Source organism: Silurus aristotelis (assembly GCF_946808225.1).
Source record: "Silurus aristotelis genome assembly, chromosome: 21".
Lineage (NCBI taxonomy): Eukaryota > Metazoa > Chordata > Actinopteri > Siluriformes > Siluridae > Silurus > Silurus aristotelis.
In genome coordinates, this window is record NC_139594.1 from 20413791 (window position 1) to 20439662 (window position 25872).

General features: G+C 44.5%; 1 protein-coding gene across 4 annotated transcripts; it reads right to left on the minus strand.

Moving 5' to 3' along the window:
* Positions 1-1787: 1787 nt before the first annotated feature.
* tax1bp1a (Tax1 (human T-cell leukemia virus type I) binding protein 1a) lies at positions 1788-24181 on the minus strand. Of its 4 annotated transcripts, none has more exons than XR_014530563.1 (18): positions 24012-24181; positions 22596-22814; positions 20434-20536; positions 19359-19549; positions 18360-18467; positions 14760-14878; positions 13520-13610; positions 10128-10283; positions 9676-9915; positions 8678-8848; positions 8511-8595; positions 8208-8428; positions 7445-7531; positions 4762-4942; positions 4530-4681; positions 3851-3936; positions 1986-3753; positions 1788-1879 (listed from the first exon to the last, which is right to left on the minus strand). XR_014530563.1 is itself a non-coding variant. In XM_083523593.1 (17 exons), exons 2-17 carry the CDS (start codon positions 22788-22790, stop codon positions 3543-3545), a joined length of 2397 nt encoding a protein of 798 aa, XP_083379719.1. In that variant the 5' UTR covers positions 22791-22814; positions 24012-24181; the 3' UTR covers positions 1788-3542. The 4 variants fall into 4 exon arrangements, 1 of the variants encoding a protein (XP_083379719.1); XR_014530564.1 differs by having other exon boundaries at positions 1788-3270; positions 3368-3753; positions 24012-24166; XR_014530565.1 differs by having other exon boundaries at positions 1788-3270; positions 3349-3753; positions 24012-24166.
* Positions 24182-25872: the final 1691 nt, after the last annotated feature.

Below are 25872 nucleotides of genomic sequence, written 5' to 3' on the forward strand. Positions count from 1 at the left end.
GATACAGGAGTGCTGTGCTGCGCTGGAGATTTTATACGTGTTGTGTAAAGAATGTTGTGTAAGAGGAATCAGTCGTCATATCGCACAACTCTTGTGACTATAAAGTGACTTTACAAAAAAATATATATAAATTATATTATTTTTCAGTTCTTTCTGAGGAAACATTCAAGTTTTATGTGAAAGACCTCAGTCTGGTGGTGAGATGGAGTGATCGATAAATAGAGAGGGATGAAGTGATGAGATATAGAATGATGGAGATATAGAGAGATGGAGTGATGAGATATAGAATGATGGAGATATAGAGAGATGGAGTGATGGGATATAGAATAATGGAGATATAGAGAGATGGAGTGATGAGATATAGAATGATGGAGATATAGAGAGATGGAGTGATGAGATATAGAATGATGGAGATATAGAGAGATGGAGTGATGAGATATAGAATAATGGAGATATAGAGAGATGGAGTGATGAGATATAGAATGATGGAGATATAGAGAGATGGAGTGATGAGATATAGAATGATGGAGATATAGAGAGATGGAGTGATGAGATATAGAATGATGGAGATATAGAGAGATGGAGTGATGAGATATAGAATGATGGAGATATAGAGAGATGGAGTGATGAGATATAGAATGATGGAGATATAGAGAGATGGAGTGATGAGATATAGAATGATGGAGATATAGAGAGATGGAGTGATGAGATATAGAATGATGGAGATATAGAGAGATGGAGTGATGAGATATAGAATAATGGAGATATAGAGAGATGGAGTGATGAGATATAGAATGATGGAGATATAGAGAGATGGAGTGATGAGATATAGAATAATGGAGATATAGAGAGATGGAGTGATGAGATATAGAATGATGGAGATATAGAGAGATGGAGTGATGAGATATAGAATAATGGAGATATAGAGAGATGGAGTGATGAGATATAGAATGATGGAGATATAGAGAGATGGAGTGATGAGATATAGAATAATGGAGATATAGAGAGATGGAGTGATGAGATATAGAATGATGGAGATATAGAGAGATGGAGTGATGAGATATAGAATAATGGAGATATAGAGAGATGGAGTGATGAGATATAGAATAATGGAGATATAGAGAGATGGAGTGATGAGATATAGAATGATGGAGATATAGAGAGATGGAGTGATGAGATATAGAATAATGGAGATATAGAGAGATGGAGTGATGAGATATAGAATGATGGAGATATAGAGATGTTGGTGAGGTTATTTGTTTCAGCAGCTCTGATGTGCCATGTGACAGTGGTGTGTGCGAGTGTGTGTACAGTTGTGTAGTTGTAGCTGCTGCATGTGTGTGTATTATTTTACATCAGAAGTGTTTGTGTTGCTGTTGCACACACACACACACACACACACACAGTTGTGCCATAATGACCTTATAAGGATCTTGTGGTGTGTGTGTGTGTGTGTGTGTGAGGCAGTGCATTATCCTGTACAGTGAATGTATTGTAACTTCTTTGTAAAGTAGTTTTGAAATGATATTTTCATACTACGTTATTATTATATTATTCTGATATTCGGATTATTTTTGGTGAAATCTTTTGTTTGTGGAAATAAAATGTTTGTAGCTGCGGCCAAAATTTGTACCATGTTCATATTCATGTGAGAGTTTTGTATATATGTGTGTGTGTGTGTCACACAGATGTTTTCTGATGTTCAAAAAAGGTACAATAAATAAAGACAGAACATGAACAACACCGTGTGTGTGTGTGTGTGAAGAAGCAGAGACGGGGAAGTCCTGCATGTTTAACCCTGATCATGACTTTAATATGCATCATGTGTAACAGAAACAAAATGGCAGCTGTGACTGTTATTACATCACATAGATCTTCCCTAAGCATTTTGTTGCTTGTCCCGTGTGCGAGATCACAGACACGCCCCAAACATCACGAGAGCAAAACTGGCATCGACGCATTTTAGGCCAAAAGTATTAGGACACCCAATCTCACCCAGATGTGGGTTTTCCCAGTACAAACTTGGAGACACACACACATGTATAGGATGTGTTTCTCTTTTTTTTTATTGTTCCCCTTCACTTGAACTAGAAGGCCCAAACCTGTTCCAGCATGACAGGATGTGTGTAGAAGATCATCTGCTATAGAGCTCTTGAACACCTTTGGGATGAATGTGAACGCTGACTGCACTCCAGGCCTCCTCAGATCACCTACGTTGGTACCCTTTACTGACACCCTTGTAGCTTAAATGAATCTCCACAAAATCTAGAGGAACATCTTCCCAGAAGAGTGGAGCTCATTATAACAGCACATGGAGATTAAATGTGGAACGAGATGTTAAAAAAAAAAAACACATACCAATCTTATGGTAAAATGTCAATAAACATTAGGCCCTATGGTGTATATCACAGGGCAGAGTGTAATACATCACCTTCATCATCATCATCATCATATACAATCAATAAAGCTGTAAATAGACAACAAACACCACTGCTGCTGATGTTACACACCAACACCTCATCATAAATCCTATATTTATATTTATAATGTACATGTAAAGCTGGAACTGTACAGTAAATGCCGTCCTTACAGCAGCTTCCGCATATTTACTATACATACAGTGGCCTGATGTGTGTGTGTGTGTGTGTGTGTGTGTGTGTTTTTAACTTCTGACTGGTAAATGTTAGTGATGGAAGAAAAAATGTGAGCATTAGCTCACAGGTAAGTAACATCATCATCACCATCAGGGTGTGAGGATGTGAGGACAGTGTAAGGACAGAGTGAGGGTGTGAGGACAGGGTGAGGGTGTGAGGATGGAGTAAGGGTGCGAGGACAGGGTGAGGGTGCGAGGACAGAGTGAGGGTGCGAGGACAGCGTGAGGGTGTGAGGACGGCATGAGGATGTGAGGACGGAGTGAGGGTGTGAAGACAGAGTGAGGTTGTGAGGAAGGAGTGAGGGTGTGAGGATAGAGTGAGGGTGTGAGGACGGCGTGAGTATGCAATGACAAGGTGAGGGTGTGAGGACAAAGTGAGGTTGTGAGGACAGGGTTAGGGTGTGAGGACGGAATGAGGGTGTGAGGATGGCGTGGGGGTGCAAGGACGGAGTAAGGGTGTGAGGAAGGAGTGAGGGTGTGAGGAAGGAGTGAGGGTGTAAGGAAGGAGTGGGGGTGCAAGGACGGAGTGAGGGTGTGAGGAAGGAGTGAGGGTGTGAGGACGGAGTGAGGGTGTGAGGATGAAGTGAGGGTGTGAGGACGGAGTGAGGATGCGATGACTGGGTGAAGGGTGAGAGGACAGGGTTAGGGTGCGAGGACGGAGTGAGGCTGTGAGGATGGAGTGAGGGTGTGAAGACGGAGTGAGGATGCGATGACTGGGTGAAGGGTGAGAGGACAGGGTTAGGGTGCGAGGACGGAGTGAGGGTGTGAGGACGGAGTGAGGGTGTGAGGACGGAGTGAGGATGCGATGACTGGGTGAAGGGTGAGAGGACAGGGTTAGGGTGCGAGGACGAAGTGAGGGTGTGAGGATGCAAGGACGCCGTCCCGGGCTCTAGTCGAAGTTGTGGAAGTTAAGCACATTGCCATCGAAGTGTGTGAGGACGTGTTTCTCGAACAGGTTCTGCTGACAGTCAAGAGGGAACTGCTCACTGCACACAGGACATTCTCTCCAGTGAGACTCCACATGACGCTCGAAACTACGCTGCTCAAAGTGTGGAGGGAAAATCACCTCACACAGGGGACACCGCTTATGGACATCGCTCCTGAGGGGACAGGGGGAGAAACTGTGAGAAACACACAAGTGTGTGTGTGTGTGTGTGTGTGTGTGTGTGTGTGTGTACACATGTGTGTGTGTGCTACCTTGTGTCAAAGCAAAAGCTGGAGCCACTTTCATTGGATTCTGGACTTTGATGCTCGCACACTGCAGGAGCCTCACCATCACCTCCCTGTTAACACACACACACACACACACACACACACACACACACACACACACGTTCCCTTCCTGTTAACATACACACAATGTCAGTCGTCTGTAATATCTTACTGCTGCTTCTTTTAATGAGACTGAAGAGCACTAATATCTCTCTCACACACACACACACACACACACACACACCCACACACACACACACACACACACACACACACACACACACACACACTTTCTACAAAAAGCCACAGCTGTCTGCACACAGTCAGCTTCCTGCAAAGGTTAATGGGCAAAAGCAGTAGGTGGAGAAAAGATGGCGAGCTCAGAGACGGAGCGGAGACGGAGCGGAGACAAAGTCTGGATCGTCTCCATGCGCTAACGAGCTCTGGACTCGTCACTTTCTCCCACTAACGAGCTGCAGGGAAAATGTCTTAATCGTGGCGATATGCAAATGCTCGTTGCCAGCGCTCCCCTCTGACCTCGACCGTCTCGCCGTAAAGAGCAAGTTGGAGAGGTTACGGGAGAGACTGAGCGAGGACGTGACATGAGAAAGAGATGATCGCGAAATGTAAAAACGAATAATAATAAAACGAAGAGTCTGCTCACGCTGGGCCGTTCCTCCGCAGGGTTCTCCAGACCGTCAGGAGGACTCAGACTGCGCAGCGGCTGACTACACACCACAGGACCCACCCATGGGGGCGGAGTTACCGGAGGGGGGCGACAACTCTGCTGCGGAGACAGTGCTCCATCTGCTCCGTCTGTAACACACAAGTCAGAGTGAGACAACAACAATCAACTGGCGGCATTGACGAGTCCGAATGCTGCAGCAGATACGCACCGCGCTGCTCCGGCTCGCTGTAAGGGTTCCCGTACTGCAGCTCGGCTGGTTGCTGGGGCACCAGGGCAAGCGGCGGAGAGTCAGTGGGGTAGGGAAGGGGGTAACGCAACACCACAGGTTCCCTGACCTCTGACCTCTGCCCACACACCGCATCCTCTCTGCTGGCACGCAAACGCAGATCCTGCAAATCAGAACATCAGAGTGTGAGCGTGGGCAACTTACTGTGTGCAGTAACACGCCATCACATTCACACCATTTATATATACCTCCTGCCCCACTACCTGTCTCCTGCCCCACTAACCACTTCCTGCCCCACTACCTTCCTCCTTCTCCACTAACTACATCCTGCCCCACTAACCGCCTCCTGCCCAACTAACCTCCTCCTGCCCCAGTAACTGCCTCCGGTCCCACTAACCACCTCCTGCCCCAATAACCTTCTCCTGTCCCACTAACTTCCTCCTGCCCAACTAACATCCTCCTGCCCCACTAACCTCCTCCTGCCCCACGAACTTTCTCCTGCACCATTAACCGCCTCCTGCCCCACCAACCTCCTCCTGCCCCACTAACATTCTCCGGCCCCACTAACTTCCTCCTGCCCAACTTACTTCCTCCTTCCCAACTAAAATCCTCCTGCCCCACTAACCGCCTCCTGCCCCACTAACCTCCTCCTGCCCCACTAACTTCATCCTGCCCCACTAACAACCTTCAGCCACCCTACTAATTTCCTCCTGCCTCACTGACCGCCTCCTGCGCATCTAACATTCTCCTGCCCCACTAACTGCCTCCTGCCCAACTAACATCCTCCTGCCCCACTAAATGCCCTGGGCCTGCTCAAGACTAAGAGTAAGCTTTGGTGTGTATCATCTAACACACTCTCAGCACACATCAGCTAATGGACCAGGAACAGCAGTCTCAGTTTCTGTAGCTGGATCTACAATACTAATGCTGGAATTAAAAAGGTCTGTCCCTCAACGACTTCTAGGTCTGTCCCTCACACACCATCACACACCAACACACACCAACACACACTCACCACATTTACTTTACTCCTAGACCTGAGAGAGGAACATAACACACTTCAAACTAGGGCTGAAAAATAAATTTGTATTTGATTAATTCAAATAGAAAAAAAACAGGCAAATTTTTTAATAAATGATTTGTTTAGTCCATTTAACTACACACAGTACACAGTGTTTCCCCACACAGTGTTTCCCCACGGACTATTATTACTGACGCACCACCTGCTGAACTCTGGAGCGCTCTTGACCAATAAACACAGAACAGTTTTTTCATTTTTTTAAAACGAACGTTCATTTTAAGAGGCCCGTCTAATTTTCTCTTGTGTATTGAATAAAAAAAAAGTACTTCTTATACGATTACTCGTTTAATCGATAGACTGATCGGTAGAGTACTCGATTACTAAAATAATCGAGAGCTGCAGCCCTTCTCTAATCATCACACTGTTCAGTGCATCAGGAAAGTTTTCACAGAGCTTCACTTTTCCCACATTTTTTATGTTACTGCTTCATTCCTGAATGGATTCAATTCATTATTTTCCTCAAAATTTTACAAACAAAACCCCATAATCACAACGTGAAGTTTGTTTGAAATCTGTGCAAATTTATTACAAATAAAAAAAACTAAAGTAATCACATGACACTCAAAATTGTGCTCAGGTGCAACCTGTTTCCACTGATCATCCTTGAGATGTTTCTACAACTTGATTGAAGTCCACCTGTGGTAATTTTAGTTGATTGGACATGATTCGAAAAGGCACACACCTTGGCCTGAATGCCAAGGAGGAAACCAGGCACTGCTCATCACCTGGCCAATACCATCCCTACAGTGAAGACTGGTGGTGGCGGCATCATGCTGTGGGGATGTTTTTTTAGCGGCATGAACTGGGATAATACTCAGGATCGAGGGAACGATGAATGCAGCAATATACAGAGACGTCCTTAATGAAAACCTGTTACAGAGCACTCTGGACCTCAGACTGGGGTGAAGGTTCCTCTTCCAACGGGACAATGGCACAGCCAAGATAACACAGGAGTGTCTACAGGACTCTGTGAATGTCCTTGAGTCCAAACTTGAGCCTGATTGAACATCACAGGAGATCTAAAAATGTCTGTGAACTGACACTCCCCATCCAACCTAATGGAGCTTGAGAGGTTCTGCAAAGAACAATGGGAGAAAATGCCCAAAAATAGGTGCTGATCTGGTAGCATCAAACTCAAAAGACTTGAGGCTGCGACTGGTGACAAATGAGCTTCAACAAAGTGTTGAGCAAAAGCTGAGAATATTTATTTACATGTTCTTTAGGAAAATGATGAATTTAATCCATTTTGAAATAAAGCTGTAACATAACAATGTGGAAAAATTGAAGTGCAGTGAAAACCTTCATGCTGCACTGCATATAATATAAAAATCCTAATTAAAAGTGTAGTATTTTATAAATATAATGAAACCGAACGACAAAAACATCTTCATTAAAGATTCAGCAGGTCAGTACTGAAACATCAGGGCTTTAAAAGTCCTTTATCTCACAACACAGTCTAAATAACACGCACACACACACACACACACACACACACACACACACACACACACACACACACACACACACACACACACAAACCCACTCATTGTGTGAATGCTGCACACCAAACAGAGATTTACTCACCTCTTCCAGCTTCACCTTCTCTCTCATCACCTCAGCCAGATTCTCTCTCAGCAAAAACACCTCTCCATCCTTTTCAGCTAACTGGGCCTGCACACACACACACACACACACACACACACACACACACACACACACACACACACACACACACACACACACACACACACACACACACACACACAGAGGCTGTGACAGACAGAAATGTGCTGAGTGATTGTAAGGACATGAGGGTTACAGAGGAGCACTGTGGGATACTGAGGTCCACATGATCTGTCCACATAAAATGTCCCTGATCTGTGCACATGATCTGTCCCTAAACTCTGATCAGAAACGAGGGATTGAAGTGAGTTCAGTGATCTCAGTTCATTGTTTCTCACACGCAGCAACTTCACACAAACACAACAGTTACACATTTATCTGGAACGAGTGAACCAGTGGCGGGCGATGAGACGGTGTGAGAAAGTAACCTCGAGACGAACCTCATCCTCATCTGGGTGACGTCAGTGTGCTAGCTCTGAGACAGAGTCAGGGTCTCCTGGGTGGGTAATATCCGAGATCATTTGTGAACAGGAAGTGATCCTGTGAGGTGTTTACAGGTGTGTTTAGTTTCTGATGTGATCAGACATGCTTGATTTTCCTCTGATGATAGTGAGGGAGGAAAAATAAGCTGTGAGCAAAAATGCTGCCTCGCCCCAGGCCCTGCCCCGCCCCAGCCCTGCCCCGCCCGAGGCCCTGTGTGTGTAAAAGTGTGTGTATACTGTGCCTTAAAGCGCTGCTCTTCTTCAGCCAGCAGTAGCTTTAGGTTATCATTGATGACACACTGCTCTCTCCATCTCTCTTCCATCCGAGCAAGCTCAGCCTCCACTGACACACTTGACTCATCCCCTTCATCCTGTTGTTCTTCCTTTCCTGTTTCGGTTTTCTCCCCCTCTCCATCTTCCCGTTCCTGAGTTTCAGCACACTCTTGAATCTCAGGCAGCGTTTCTGAAACACACATGTGGGATGGAAGCACAGAGATCAGAGCTGGAGCTCCAGGAGCACTCAGCGAGGGGAAGAGCATGCTCACCAGCAACAGGAGACTCTGCCTCCATCTCCGCATCAGCCTCTGTCTCCGGCCTGGCATCTGTAGATGCCTCGTTCTTGCTGCAGTCCTGGGAAAACCAACGTACATGATCTCACACACACGTACACACACAAGTACACACACTCTTGCACACACTTGTGCACACACACCTCCCGCTGTGATTCCTGCTTATGTGTAAGCTTGGTGACTTGTCTGCGCAGACGCTGGCACTCTCTGTACTTCTCCTTGTAATGCTCAGCTGCCATTTGCAGTCTCAACTTCAGCTCCTCCACCTCCTTCTGCAGCTCTGCCTCCAGCTCTGAGACCGAACCAGCCGTTTCCTGTCGAGAGATTTACACCCAGAACACAGAGATCATCAGGAGACCACACTGCTCTTTACACAGGGCATATAACGTGTCTTAGTAAGGGCTTGGGCCATGATGAACTGTCTCATGGAGTTTTGAGGAGTCTGAGGAAAACTCAAGGAGTCTTGAAGAGTCTGAGGGAGTCTCAAGGAGTCTTGAGGAGTCTGAGGGTGTTTTGAAGAGTCTGAGGGAGTCTGGGGAGTCTCAAGGAGTCTGAGGGAGTCTTGAGGAGTCTGAGGGTGTTTTGAAGAGACAGAGGGATTCTTGAGGAGTCTGTGGGAGTCATAGGGAGTCCCAAGGAGTGTGAGGAAGTCCTGAGGAGTCTAAGGGTGTGTTGAGGAGTCAGCTGGAATCTTGAGGAGTCTGAGGGTGTTTTGGGTGTCCGAGGGAGTTTTGAGGAGTCTAAGGAAGACAGAGGGAGTCTAAGTGAGCATGAGAAGTCTGAGGGAGTCTTGTGGAGTCTAAAGGAGTCTCAAGAAGTCTGAAGGTGTTGGAGGAAGTCTCCAGGAGTCTAAGGAGTCCCAAGAAATTGGAGGCAGTCTCGAAGCATCTGAGGGATTTAGAGGGAGTCTCTAGGGAGTCTCACTGAGTCAGAGGGAGTCTTAAAGCATTGTATGCAATGTCCCTGTATAAAAACAATATATATTGAGATATATATGGTATAGAGGTATAAACATTAGAAACACATACACCCTAACAATACTTTCACATGAACAGATAAATGGAAAACTCTTGAGAAGACATACGATCATCTGTAATGTATGGATGGTCCTGCGATTATCCATGTGTATTTGCCTGATTACCGTTTTCCGTAACGTTTGGCTCATCAGTTCATTTAGCTGGATCTGAGTGATTCTGCACTCCTCCTGGGCGTCGGCCAAGCTGGATCTGGTGTTCTCAACCTCCTGACGGACACGAAGAAGCTCCACCTTCGTACGTTCGTGGTCCCTAGTTGCATCACGAAGCTCAGAATCCAGCATGGCTGCTCGCTGGTACGTAGCCTCCAGCTGCTCCTTCACCTGACGCAACTGCTCTATTACGTTCTACACACACACACACACACACACACACACACACACACACACACACACACACACACACACACACACACACACACACACACAGAGCAGTCATCATGTAGAACAATAGGATAACCACTGACCAGTGGCAATTCTGAAAATACACTGTGTGTGTGTGTGTGTGTGTGTGTGTGTGTGTGTGTGTGTGTGTGTGTGTGTGTGTGTGTGTGTCGTACTGTATCTGCAACGTGTGCGGTTCTTTCGGCCTGGAGTCTGTGTATCTCCTCTTGGTACTGTGAGATGGTGACCTCTCGGTTCAGCTCCACTGCCTTCAACATCTGCAGCTCTGCACTCAGCTTAGTGTTCTCCAGCTCAGCACTGCGCACGTGAGACTGCACACACACACACACGTGCACACGCACACACACACACACACACACACACACACACACACACACACACACACACACACACACACACGTCAAGGTTGCCGTTACATTCGCTTACGTTCCAGCAGATTCTTTTGAGCCCAGCAAAACAGAACTACTGGTCATCCCAGGTGATTCATCTCCGGGTCAGGATATCAGAATAACTCTTCATGACTCTTTGCTCTCCCCTTCAGCCACTGTTTGTAACCTTGGGGTAACTATGGACAATCAACTGTCCTTCTTCTTACATGTTGCTAATGTGGCTGGTTCTTGTCGATTTCTTCTCTACAACATCAGAAGGATTCGACCGTTTCTGTCCACACAGGCTGGCCAGGTGCTTGTTCAGTCTCTTGTCATTTTAAGACTGGACTAGTGCAGCTCTCCCCTGGCAGGTCTTCCCCTGAACGCTATTCTTCCACTGCAAATAATCCAAAACGCAGCTGCACGACTTGTGTTCAACCTGCCCAAGTTCTCCCACACCACCCCCCTGTACTGTATATACCCCTCCACCATACTGTGAATACCCCTCTATCGTATATACCCCTCCACCATATACTATACCACTCTAACATATATACCCCTCTACTGTATATACCCCACTACTGTATATACCCCACTACTGTATATACCCCTCCACCATATACTATACCACTCTAACATATATACCCCTCTACTGTATATACCCCACTACCATACTGTATATACCCCTCTACTGTATATACCCCTCCACCATATACTATACCACTCTAACATATATACCCCTCTACTGTATATACCCCACTACTGTATATACCCCACTACCATACTGTATATACCCCTCTACTGTATATACCCCTCCACCATATACTATACCACTCTAACATATACCCCTCTACTGTATATACCCCACTACCATACTGTATATACCCCTCTACTGTATATACCCCTCCACCATATACTATACCACTCTAACATATATACCCCTCTACTGTATATACCCCACTACTGTATATACCCCACTACCATACTGTATATACCCCTCTACTGTATATACCCCTCCACCATATACTATACCACTCTAACATATATACCCCTCTACTGTATATACCCCACTACTGTATATACCCCACTACCATACTGTATATACCCCTCTACTGTATATACCCCTCCACCATATACTATACCACTCTAACATATATACCCCTCTACTGTATATACCCCACTACCATACTGTATATACCCCTCTACTGTATATACCCCTCCACCATATACTATACCACTCTAACATATATACCCCTCTACTGTATATACCCCACTACCATACTGTATATACCCCTCTACTGTATATACCCCTCCACCATATACTATACCACTCTAACATATATACCCCTCTACTGTATATACCCCACTACCATACTGTATATACCCCTCCACCATATACTATACCACTCTAACATATATACTCCTCTACTGTATATACCCCACTACCATACTGTATATACCCCTCTACTGTATATACCCCTCTACTGTATATACCCCACTACCATACTGTATATACCCCTCTACTGTATATACCCCTCCACCATATACTATACCACTCTAACATATATACCCCTCTACTGTATATACCCCTCTACTGTATATACCCCTCTACTGTATATACCCCTCCACCATATACTACACCACTCTAACATATATACCCCTCTACTGTATATACCCCACTACCATACTGTATATACCCCTCTACTGTATATACCCCTCCACCATATACTATACCACTCTAACATATATACCCCTCTACTGTATATACCCCTCTACTGTATATACCCCTCTACTGTATATACCCCTCCACCATATACTACACCACTCTAACATATATACCCCTCTACTGTATATACCCCACTACCATACTGTATATACCCCTCTACTGTATATACCCCTCCACCATATACTATACCACTCTAACATATATACCCCTCTACTGTATATACCCCACTACTGTATATACCCCACTACCATACTGTATATACCCCTCCACCATATACTATACCACTCTAACATATATACCCCACTACCATACTGTATATACCCCTCCACCATATATTATACCACTCTAACATATATACCCCACTACCATACTGTATATACCCCTCTACTGTATATACCCCTCCACCATATACTATACAACTCTAACATATATAACCCTCTGCTGTTTATACCCCTCTACTGAATATACCCCTCTACTGTATATAATGCTCCACCATATACTATACCACTCTAACATATATACCCCTCTACTGTATATACCCCTCCACCATATACTATACCACTCTAACATACTGTATATACCCCTCCACCATATACTATACCACTCTAACATATATACCCCACTACCATACTGTATATACCCCACTACTGTATATACCCCTCCACCATATACTATACCACTCTAACATACTGTATATACCCCTATACTGTATATACCCTTTCACCATACTGTATATACCCCTCCACCATATACTATACCACTCTAACATATATACCCCACTACCATACTGTATATACCCCACTACTGTATATACCCCTCCACCATATACTATACCACTCTAACATACTGTATATACCCCTATACTGTATATACCCTTTCACCATACTGTATATACCCCTCCACCATATACTATACCACTCTAACATATATACCCCACTACCATACTGTATATACCCCACTACTGTATATACCCCTCCACCATATACTATACCACTCTAACATATATACCCCTCTACTGTATATACCCCACTACTGTATATACCCCACTACCATACTGTATATACCCCTCTACTGTATATACCCCTCTACTGTATATACCCCTCCACCATATACTGTACCACTCTAACATATATACCCCTCTACTATATACTATACCACTCCACTGTATATACAGTAGTAGTCATTAGTTTGGTCACAGCTTCTCTCTCAGTGTTTTTTCTTCATTTGTATTCTTTTTTACATTGTACATTAATAATGTAGAAGCTGAACTTCTATAATATACTTATAAAGGAACACGTATGAAATTTTAGAAATGTGTTAAAGAACGAAGAATATGTTTGATATTTTAGATGTCTAAAGTAGCTCTATTTCGCTTTGATTCGAGCTTCACACACTCATGACATTCTCTCATCACAGTCACAAGGTGGTCACCTGGAATACATGCAGTACTCACTTTATACAGTTCTCTCTCATCGCTCTCATTCTTCAGCTGAACTTCCAGATTATCTCTCTCCATGGTTACCTTTTGTAACCTGTTCCTCAGGCTGAATAACACACACACACACATACACATACACATACACACACACACACACACACACACACACACACACACACACACACACACACACGTTAACTTTAAAGTTAGCTATCTTAACCAATCTACTACAGATCCCTGGGGTTGTGATGGAGTATGAGCATGAGCCCATGGTGCAGATGTTCTTCTGTAATGTCAGATCTTTGTGATATTTGCGTAGAAGGACAGCAGGGTAGGAATAATGCATGTTTTATTGCCTGGCTCTTCCCCTTTTCAAGGGACCAATCTAAATCTAATCAGGGTTACAGTCAGCATGAACAGTTTAATACTCGAGTCTCTATCAGTGAACATCTGATAACCTCTGGAGGAAACTATAATGGTGAGTGAGGATGGGTTCTATTTCAAACACACTGGTGAGCTCAGGAACTCTACAAGACTCAGAACATTACAAAGAACAATCGATGATAGAAGAATTCCTTCCCTGGTGAAGCAAAACCATTTTACAACAGCTGGCCAGATGAGGAACATCCTACAGGAGATAGGAGTATCTGTGTCAAAGTCCACAATGAAGAAAATACTTCAGCCGAGTTAATACAGAGGCTTTACCACAAGATGTCCAGAAGACCAGATTACCAAAATTGCATTAAATCCTGTACAGCTCTGGAAGAACCTCCTACAGAAAGATGAGTCTGGAGAAGGAAAGGAACTGCTCATGATCTGAAGCGTATCACTTCAAAACGAAAAACAAAACAACAGGAAGTAAGGACAAAGGGAGTAAAGATCCTCAGCAGATCTTTCCTTGAACTAGGAGACCTGTTCCAGCTTGACAATGCCCCTGTGCACAAAGACCAGCTCCATGAAGATCTGCTTTTCATGGGTTGGAGTGTAAGATCTCCTGCTATAGAGCTCTTGAACACCTTTGGGATGAATGTTGACGCTGACTGCAACCTATGAACCTCCTCATCTCACCTACATCAGTACCTGACTTTACCAACACCCTTCGAATCTCCACAACATCTAGTGGAACATCTTCTTAGAAGAGTGAAGCTGGTTTTAACAGCACATGGAAATATTGGAAATGTGGAATGGGAACGTATCTTATGATCATGTGTCCATGTGTGTATGTGTGTGTGTGTGTGTGTGTGTGGTTTCCTACCAATCCAGCTCACTCTCTTTAAGCACAGCTTTCTGCGCGACTCCGAGCAGGTCCTGTTCCAGTGGCCTGACTCCAGCTTGAGCTTTGTCTCTCTCCTCTCTCAGTCCTTGCTGTCTCTCCTGCCAGATGTCAGGAAACATGTCCATCATTTACGATACACACTTCATCACACTCACACACACGTTTCTGGTGTCGAGAGGATTTCAGTTTACTTTGTTCAAGCATGTCTACTGTATATTTAACCAGATCTGACAACATCTGGATCGAACCTCACACACACACACACACACACACACACACACACACACACACACACACACACACACACACACACACACACTCTCTCTCTCTCTGTTCCCCCAGGCGTTTAGTGACTGGTGGTGTTTTATGGCTGATTAACATCAGCACCGCTCCATGTGTGTATAAAGGGCTTGTTCTAGACACAAAACACACTCATGCTCTCATTACACACACACACACACACACACACACACACACACACACACACACACACACACACACACACATACTTTTCATTACTTACTGTATAACCACTGTGACACACACACATATAGTGATTTCTTTATCGTTTTCTTTCTTTCTTTCTTTCTTATTATCGATTGATTTATGTATAATTATCAGCACTTTTACTATTTAGAAAGTAAGCGATCTTTTGTGAGCAATTAATTTTTATGTAGATCGATTTATTATCGCTATGTGAATATGAGAAGTATTACATATATATGTGTGTGTGTGTGTGTGTGTGTGTGTGTGTGTGTGTACAGTTATGTTCAAAATAATAGCAGTACAATGTGACTAACCAGATTAATCCAGGTTTTTAGTATATTTTTTATTGCTACGTGACAAACAAGTTACCAGTAGGTGCAGTAGATTCTCACAAAACAAACAAGACCCATCATTCATGATATGCACGCTCGTGAGGCTGTGCAATTGGGCAATTAGTTGAAAGGGGTGTGTTCAAAAAAATAGCAGTGTGGCATTCAATCACTGAGGTCATCAATTTTGTGAAAAAACAGGTGTGAATCAGGTGGCCCCTATTTAAGGATGATGCCGGCACTAACAGGCATTTGAAAGCCTGAGGAAAATGGGTCGTTTAGAAGAACAGCGTACTTTGATTAAAAAGTTGATTGGAGAGGGGAAAACCTATAAAGAGGTGCAAAAAATTATAGGCTGTTCAGCTAAAATGATCTCCAATGCCTTAAAACGGAGAGCAAAACCAGAGAGACGTGGAAGAAAACGGAAGACAACCATCAAAATGGATCGAAGAATCACCAGAATGGCAAAGGCTCAGCCAATGATCAGCTCCAGGATGATCTAAGACAGTCTGGAGGTACCTGTAAGTACTGTGACAGTTAGAAGACGTCTGTGTGAAGCTAATCTATTTTCAAGAATCCCCCGCAAAGTCCCTCTGTTAAAAAAAAGGCTTGTGCAGAAGAGGTTACAATTTGCCAAAGAACACATCAACTGGCCTAAAGAGAAATGGAGGAACATTTTGTGGACTAATGAGAGTAAAATTGTTCTTTTTGGGTCCAAGGGCCACAGATAGTTTGTGAGACGACCCCCAAACTCTGAATTCAAGCCACACTACACAGTGAAGACATCATGATATGGGCATGTTTCTCCTACTATGGTGTTGGGACTATTTATCGCATACCAGGGATCATGGATCAGTTTGCATATGTCAAAATACTTGAAGAGGTCATGTTGCCTTATGCTGAAGAGGACATGCCCTTGAAATGGTTGTTTCAACAAGACAATGACCCCAAACACACTAGTAAACGAGCAAAGTCTTGGTTCCAAACCAACAAAATTATTGTTATGGATTGGCCAGCCCAATCCCCGGACCTTAATCCAATCGAGAACTTGTGGGGTGATATAAAAAATGCTGTTTCTGAAGAAAAACCAAGAAATGTAAATGAATTGTGGAATGTTGTTAAAGAATCGGGGGGAGTGGTGGCTCCAGCGGTTAAGGCGCTGGGTTGCCGATCGGAAGGTCTGGGGTTCGAGCCCCGGTATCGCCAGGCTGCCACTCTTGGGCCCTTGAGCAAGGCCCTTAACCCTCTATGCTCTGGGGGTCCCTTACGAGGGAAATATCAAGGTCCGTGACGTCGGAGTGACGTGGGGCCGCCTTCCCGTGGGCTCACCACCTGCAGGAGGGACCGTAAGGGACGGTGCTTTGAGGATTGGGCAGTAGTCGAAGGCAGGGGCCTGCTTAGACTGCTGCCCCCGCGACCCGAATTACGGATAAGCGGGAGAAAATGAATGAATGAATGAATGAATGTTAAAGAATCATGGAGTGGAATAACAGCTGAGAGGTGCCACAAGTTGGTTGACTCCATGCCACACAGATGTGAAGCAGTTTTAAAAAACTGTGGTCATACAACTAAATATTAGTTTAGTGATTCACAGGATTGCTCAATCCTAGAAACAAAAATGTTACAAAATAATTTTGAGTTTGTACAGTCAATGGCATACACTGCTATTTTTTTAACACACCCCTTTCAACTAATTGCCCAATTGCACAGCCTCACGAGCATGCATATCATGAATGATGGGTCTTGTTTGTTTTGTGAGAATCTACTGCACCTACTGGTAACTTGTTTGTCACGTAGCAATAAAAAATATACTAAAAACCTGGATTAATCTGGTTAGTCACATTGTACTGCTATTATTTTGAACAATACTGTATATGTTTTATATATATATAAACTTTCTTTTCGGCTTCTCCCGTTAGGGGTCGCCACAGCGGATCCTCCGCACGTTTGATTTGGCACATGTTTTACGCTGGATGCCCTTCCTAACGCAACCCTCCCCAATTTATCCGGGCTTGGGACCGGCACTAAGAGTGGCTGGGGATGGTTCCCTGACCGGGAATCGAACCCGGGTCGCAGCGGTGGGAGCGCTGCATCTTAACCACTAGAACACCAGGGGATGTTTTATATATATATAAACACAGTATATGTGTGCATTGATCTCATTACACAGGAGACACAAGGGGGAGCCGCAACACTACTACACTTATATCCTGTTCCTCCAATACAGAGAGAGAAAGAGTGAGAGAGGGAGAGAGAGAGAGAGAGAGAGAGAGAGAGAAAGAGAGAGAGAGAGAGAGAAAGAGAATATAGAAGAGTGTAAGACTCCTCATGGTGCCGCCTTTCCACCCCTCTATCCCTCCCTTTCTTCCTCCCTCTTTCTCTTTCTCTCTCCCTTCATCTCATTGTGCACTCACACTCAATAAATCTTCAATGAATGGGAATAGAAAGGTCTCTCTCTCTCTCTCTCTCTCTCTCTCTCTCTCTCTCTCTCACACACACACACACACACACACACACACACACACACACACACACACACACACAGGGGTTATCTGTTAAACTAAAGTGTGTTTTAGAAGAGCACTGTGTGTAGTCAGACATGCAGACAAATGGAGACAGTAAGTCTTCTTTCACACACACACACACACACACCGACACAAATGGATCAGTCTGTAACACACACTGGTAACACACACACTGGTGATCACAGTTCTTCGCATCAAAGCCTTTCCTGCTGTGTGTGTGTGTGTGTGTGTATACATACCTGATTGTATTGTCTCTGCTCTTCTTTAAGTTGGTCTCTCTCTTGTGTAAGCAGACAAACAGATTTCTGCAGCTCCCGGCATTCCTGCTGAACTTCCTCCACACGCCGCTACACACACACACACACACACACACACACACACACACACACACACACAGATTTCACACATACACAAAATTTTATTGAAACAGGTCTTGAAATAGTTGGGACAGGACCATTTTCCTCACTGTGTAGCATCACATCATCTTTTAACGACAGTCCGTATACATCTGGGAACTAGAGAAGAGCAGGTGCTGGAGTTTTGGGAGAGGAATGTTGTCCTATATGTGTCTGATACAGGATTCCACCTGCTCAACACTCCTGGGTCTTCTTTGTCGTGTTTCTCAATTGGTAAAAGGTCTGAATTTCAGGCAGGTCAGTTCAGCACCCGGATTCTTCTACTATGAAGGCATGCTATTGTAATAGATAGAGCATGCAGTTAGCATCGTCTTGCTCAAATACATCTTTCCTGAAAAAGGTGTTTTCTGGATGGAAGCATGTGTTGCTCTAAAACCTGTCTATAGCATTCAACATTGATGGAGGCTTTTCAAATGTACAAAGCTGCCCCTTCCACAGGTCCTAATGCACCACCATACCATCAAAGATGTGGCTTTTTTTGACTGAGTGCTGATAAGAAGCCAGATGGTCCCTCTCCTCTTTAGTCCAGAGAATGTGGTGTCCATGGTTTCCAAAAAGAAATAAAAATTTGCATTCTTCTGACCAGACTTTTGTTGCCCCGTTTCAATGTTTTGAGACATGTTGCAGCATTTAAATTCGAAATGACATTTTTTCCTTTACAATGATCAATTTAAACATCTGAAGTTTTTTTAATGGTTGCATTTGTTTTTTAATTACATTTCTCACAGTGGGCGAACTTTTTCGGAATTGGAGTTGTACATGTGTGTGCGCATGTTTGTGTGTGTGTGTGTGTGTGTGTGTGTGTGTGTAGTGTACAATTACCTCTAGGAGTCCAGTTTTGGTAGTAACCACTAGTATGTCTGAATTGCTATCATCCTCGACAGTCAGTAACTCCTCCCCTGTGGGCGTGGCTTGTTGAAACTGGAAAGGTGTGCTGGCTCCTCTGATCTCGCCCAGATGTGTGACATAACAGAACTGATAAAACTCACCGTCACTTCGGGGAACATAATAACCTGAGAGAGCAGAGAGTCACAGTGCTGTCACTCCACAGCCTCTTCAACAAACCGTACAGGAAACAGTACAGCAGCACAGGAAACAGTACAGCAGCACAGGAAACAGTACAGCAGCACAGAAAACAGAACAGCAGGACAGGAAACAGAACAGCAGCACAGGAAACAGAACAGCGGGACAGGAAACAGAACAGCGGGACAGGAAACAGAACAGCAGGACAGGAAACAGTACAGCAGCACAGGAAACAGAACAGCAGCACAGGAAACAGAACAGCAGGACAGGAAACAGAACAGCGGCACAGGAAACAGAACAGCGGGACAGGAAACAGAACAGCGGGACAGGAAACAGTACAGCGAGACAGGAAACAGTACAGCGGCACAGGAAACAGAACAGCGGGACAGGAAACAGTACAGCGGCACAGGAAACAGTACAGCGGCACAGGAAACAGTACAGCGGCACAGGAAACACAACAGCGGCACAGGAAACACAACAGCGGCACAGGAAACAGAACAGCAGGACAGGAAACAGTACAGCGGCACAGGAAACAGTACAGCGGCACAGGAAACAGAACAGCGGCACAGGAAACAGTACAGCGGCACAGGAAACAGAACAGCGGCACAGGAAACAGAACAGCGGCACAGGAAACAGAACAGCGGCACAGGAAACAGAACAGCGGCACAGGAAACAGAACAGCGGCACAGGAAACAGAACAGCGGGACAGGAAACAGTACAGCGGGACAGGAAACAGAACAGCGGGACAGGAAACAGAACAGCGGCACAGGAAACAACCAGTAGAAGAGGAAATTAAGAAACACTGCTCAGATTAAATACACAGTTCTATAATTGTACTTTAAGCACTCTGATGCAAGTGTGTGTGTGTCTATACCTTGGAAGACAAGAACCCTGTGGACAGTGGAACCCTCAGTGTAGTCCTCAGGCATGGGAGACCACAGGAAGGTGTAGTAATCTCGAGCGCTGCTCCAACCCACCTACACACACACACACACACACACACACACACACACACACACACACACACACACACACACACACACACAATATCAAGACATTTCTAAGTCTGAGGTGAGAGACAGAGGGTGTAGGACAGTGGGAGACAGACAGTGAACCCTTTGCTGTACCTGCCAATAAAACCTTTTCTGATTCTGATTACTGCAGATCACACACACACACATCTGCTCCAGCTGTGGCCTGTTAATACATCACACACTAAATGTGTGTATGTGTAAGTGTGTGTGTGTGTGAGAGAGAGAGTGTGTGTTGCTGATCTGTCTCTCAGAGTGAGCAGTGTGTAATTACGCTGTCACACACATGTGGAATGTTCCTCACACACTTGATTGATTGTCACATCAACCCTCTTATTATTTTATTCATCATTTAGCAATCCTGTACCTACAAGCACAGAGTGTGTGGAGGCTGTACACACACACACACACACACACACACACACACACACACACACACACACACACACACCTGCTGTGTAATTATCCAGTTATTTACGCTTCCATCCTCCCTGTGTTCCAGATGAAAGCTGGATTTTTTTCTTCACAAAGCAGAAAGATAGTGATATATTATCTACAGTGTAATGCCAGGGTGTGTGTGTGTGTGTGTGTGTGTGTGTGTGTGTGTGTGTGTGTGTGTGTGTGTGTGTGTGTGTTCCTGTACCCATGCTGACAGATTTCTTTCAGCACAAAACATTTCAACATTCAAATGCAAGTGTGGGCGCACACACACACACACACACACACACACACACACACACACACACATATAATCAGTAGTAGACAGTAATATACTAAATATAATTCGTTATTGTACTTAAGTTGCTTTTTCATGTATTTGTTCTTTACTGAAGTTTTTCCTTTGTGAAGATTTTTCACTGTTACTTCACTACAAACTCAAATATCTTTCTTTTTAATACATTTAGTCAAATCAGCCCTTTTTATATTGAGAGCGCACGCTCTGTTTTACACGTGTTTTACATATTCTTTAATATCCCTCTCCTGATTGGTTCCTTTCAACAATGAAGTCTCCAGTTTCTTTGGTGACTCTTTGTGGCTCTTAGAAGAACACGACCCCAAACATTCAGATGAATCCGACAGCAACAGCTGACTTTGATCAGGTTTTAATCAGAATCAGTGAACTTGATGGCCGGTGTGTGTTTTTACCTCTGAAGATAACTGTTACTCTGAGGACAGTTAAGAGCCACGTAATGAAAGAGTGAACAGACTTTGACACTTAGGGTCTTGGAGTGTATTTTATTTTAAATATTCCCAATTTAAATAATGTGAATGATGTTTCTCTGAATTTTTGTTTGTTGAAACATCAAATAAAAAAAGGAACAAGTCTGATATTTAGGTTGTTCTTATTTCAAAAGTATGGATTGCTCACTACCACATGGGGGAGACAGTGAACTGCTGAGCAAAACTGTGTGTGTGTGTGTGTGTGTGTGTGTGTGTGTGTGTGTGTGTGTGTGTGTGTGTGTGTGTGTGTGTGTGTGTGTGTGTGTGTGTGCGTATGTAAGTGTGAGTGTGCATGTGCGTCTAAGTGTGAGTGTGTGTTAGTGTGAGTGTGTGTGTGAGTAAGTATAAGTATGCATATGTGTGAGTGAGAGTGAGTGTGAAAGTGTGTGAGAGTGACTGTGTGTGTGCATGTGTGTAAGTGTGAGTGTTTGTGTCTGAGTAAACATGTGTGTGAGTGAATGTGTGTGTGTGTGTGTGTGTGTGTGTGTGTGTGTGTGTGTGTGTAAGTGAGTAAGAGTGAAAGTGTGTGAATGTGTGTTTGTGTGTGTGTGTGAGAGAGAGAGAGAGAGAGAGAGAGAGAGAGAGAGAGAGAGAGAGAGAGAGAAAGTGTGTGTATAAGAGTAAATGTGAGTGTGAGTGAGTGAGTGAGTGAGTGAGTGCGTGCGTGCATGTGTGTGTGTGTGAGAGTAAATGTGAGAGAGTGTGTGTGTGTGTGTGTGTGTGTGTGTGTGTGTGTGTGTGTGTGTAAATGTGAGCGTGAGTGTGAGCGAGTGCACATATTTACCTTGAAGATTCCCACCCAGTCTTTGGGGTGAGGGGTGATGAAGGGTGTGAGTGTGTAGTGACACTCCAGCGCAGCCTGAGGCAGGAAGCTCTTCCCCACATTCTGGAAGATCACATGAGCAAAGTTGGACGTCTCCATGACTGAAGTTCCTCCTTCACCTGAAGATACTGCTGTGTCACTGCCTGATGACATCATCGACTTCTACAGCTCAGGGTCTACCTACAGATAAAACAAAACATGATCACACCAGACACTCGGGATGTGTCCTACACATATCAAACCTGACCAAAAGTATGTGCACCCACAAGTGTTTCTTCTTCAAATGGTTCCAACAGATTCAGGAGAACACACAGAACATCTCTAAACACTGTAATGTTAGAACTTTTAACAGATCCCAAACCATGCTTCAGCATGACCATGTGACATGTGAAGGTTGAAGTGGACAAACTGGACTGTCTTACACAGAGCCCTGATTTCCTCAACCCCTCAAAACACCTTTAAGAAGAACTGAAACTGGAAACTCCTCATCTCCTCCACCTCCGTATCTAATCTAGGTGAAGTGAGTTGATTGATGATGAAGTGAGAAGTTGCGAGATGAAGTGAGATGATGTGAGTTGTTGTATAAAACTTTCTTTCGGCTTCTCCCGTTAGGGGGCGCCACAGCGGATCCTCCGCACGTTTGATTTGGCACATGTTTTACGCTGGATGCCCTTCCTAACGCAACCCTCCCCAATTTATCCGGGCTTGGGACCGGCACTAAGAGTGGCTGGGGATGGTTCCCTGACCGGGAATCGAACCCGGGTCGCGGCGGTGAGAGCGCTGCATCTTAACCACTAGACCACCAGGGGACCTGTGAGTTGCTGTATGATGGAGTGAAATGATGTATGATGACGTGAGTTGATGAATGAAAAAGAGTGAGATAATGTATGATGATGTGAGATAATGTGAGATGAAGTGAGAAGATGCGAGATGATGCAAGATAAAGTGAGATGATGTGAGTTGTTGTATGATGGAGTGAGATGACGGATGATGGAGTAAGATGATGTATGATGGAGTGAGATGATGTGAGACAATGTGAGATGAAGTGAGAAGATGAGGTGAAGTGAGATGATGTGAGTTGATGGATGATGAAGTGAAATGATGTATGATGATGTAAGATAATGGTGCAGCTCCAGTGTATCCATGTTGACAGTAAGGCCTACGAGCTGCTGAAGAAGATGAGGAAGACACCACCCTAACCCAGATGAACGGTGAGCACGTGACCCAGTCGTGCAGTGTACACTAACGCAGTGTGTGTGTGTGTGTGTGAAAGTCTCGTGCGCTGTGTCATCCTCCCCCCGTATGACGAAGCTAATAAGCTAGCTAGCGTTAGCCAAAGCGCGTGTTGCAAAGCAGCAGCACGCGCGTCTCGGTTACCTCTGCTTCATGTTCTTCATGTTGTTCTCAAGACGGCGGCTGAAGGAGCTCACGGGGTTCCTGTGAACATGACAAGCGCTTGACAGCTTCACCGCTCCATCAGCACCGCGCTGCGGGACTCTCCGTGACGTCACGACGCGCTGGCGCATGCGGGCTCGGGACACAGCGAGACACTGTGTGCCTAGTGCGCATGCGCCAGCTGTGTTCTCATCTCACTCACACACACACACACACACACACAGTACACCATTGAAACCCAGGAACCTTCTGGAGGACATCTTAATCATCATCAATAACACACACAACATTCAACATCATAATATCATGTTATGATTATTTACATGTGTCTCTGTCCTCCATCCTGCTTCTCCAATGTTTCTCCACACATCGGTCTCTCACACATCTCAGTGTAAAAGATCTCAGCTTCTGTCCTCCCTGTATTTCTCCTGTCCAACAGCAAACCACTGGAATTGCTCCAAACCCTGTTTACACAAAGCTGAAGCCATGCAGCACATGCATCTCCATCCAAGAGTTGATGAGTGGAAACAGGGCCAGCTTCAGGACCACCTCAGGGCACATCGAGCACATTGTGGTACACTCCATGTTTACTTCTCCTCATGTGGTGTTCCAGTGTCTTGTGATATGCTTGTTAGATTAACCATTGCTTACATAGATGACATCCTCAAACTTCTACAGGAGGTTTATTTGGAGTTGATGGTCCATCATGGCCCCCTTAGGAGATCATTGAGCAAGTTTTCTAGCAATTTCAAGAAACATTTATTACAGCTCCCATCCTGAAACACCCAGAGAAATCCAGTCTCAGGGCTTTGGAGAAAAGCCAAGCGTTAGCCAGTGGTCTTCTCCTGCAGGACATTGCTCCTCACAGAACATAATCATGACACCAGCATCAGGGAGCCCCTGGTAATGTCGTGGCTGGTAGGAGCTGAATATCTGATCATGATCTTCTGACTATGTAGCATACAGGTACCATTTTTACATTTATTATTAATAACGACATGATTTGGTGTCACTCAGATTCCACCTGGAAACCACAGGAACCTGGAGAACATCATGACTGCAAAAAAGAGTGGAGCTTCCTATAACAGCAAATGGGGACTAAATGTGGAATTATCTCATAGTCAGGTGTCCACAAACTGGACTGTGTTATTTAAGGCTTAAGCCAAAACTCATTTTTCATATCATCATACACCATCTCACATAGTCTCATATCATCTCACAACATCTCACACCGTCTCATATTATCTCACATCATCTGATATTATCTCACATCATATATTATCTTATATTATCTCACATCATATATTATCTTATATTATCTCACATCATCTCATTATCTCACATCATCCTATATTATCTCACATTATCTCATACCATCTCACAACATCTCACATATTTTAATCATCTTATATAATCTCACCTTCCCGTGGGCTCACCACCTGCAGGAGGGACCGTAAGGGACGGTGCTGTGAGGATTGGGCAGCAGTCGAAGGCGGGGGCCTGCTTAGACTGCTGCCCCCGCGACCCGAATTACGGATAAGCGGGAGAAAATGAATGAATGAATGAATATAATCTCACACCTTACATCATTTCATATCATCTCACAACATCTCATTTCACATCATTTTAGGTCATAATACACCATCTCATATCTCACATCATCTCACATCATGTCTTTTCATTACAGAACATCTCACATCATTTCATACCACCATACACCATCTCACATCATCTCATATCATCTTACACCATGTCACAACTTCTCACATCATCTTAGTTGCTAACACGACAACATGTAGGCAGACACACACACACACACACACACACGACACACACACACATA

Coding starts and splice junctions, on each gene's coding strand:
- tax1bp1a (XM_083523593.1), bottom strand. CDS start 22,790: ATGATGTCATCAGGCAGTGACACAGCAGTATCTTCAGGTGAAGGAGGA. Junction 8,849..9,675: donor GCCAAACGTTACGGAAAACG/GTAATCAGGCAA, acceptor ATCTCTCGACAG/GAAACGGCTGGTTCGGTCTC. Junction 4,682..4,761: donor CAGCGAGCCGGAGCAGCGCG/GTGCGTATCTGC, acceptor TGTGTGTTACAG/ACGGAGCAGATGGAGCACTG.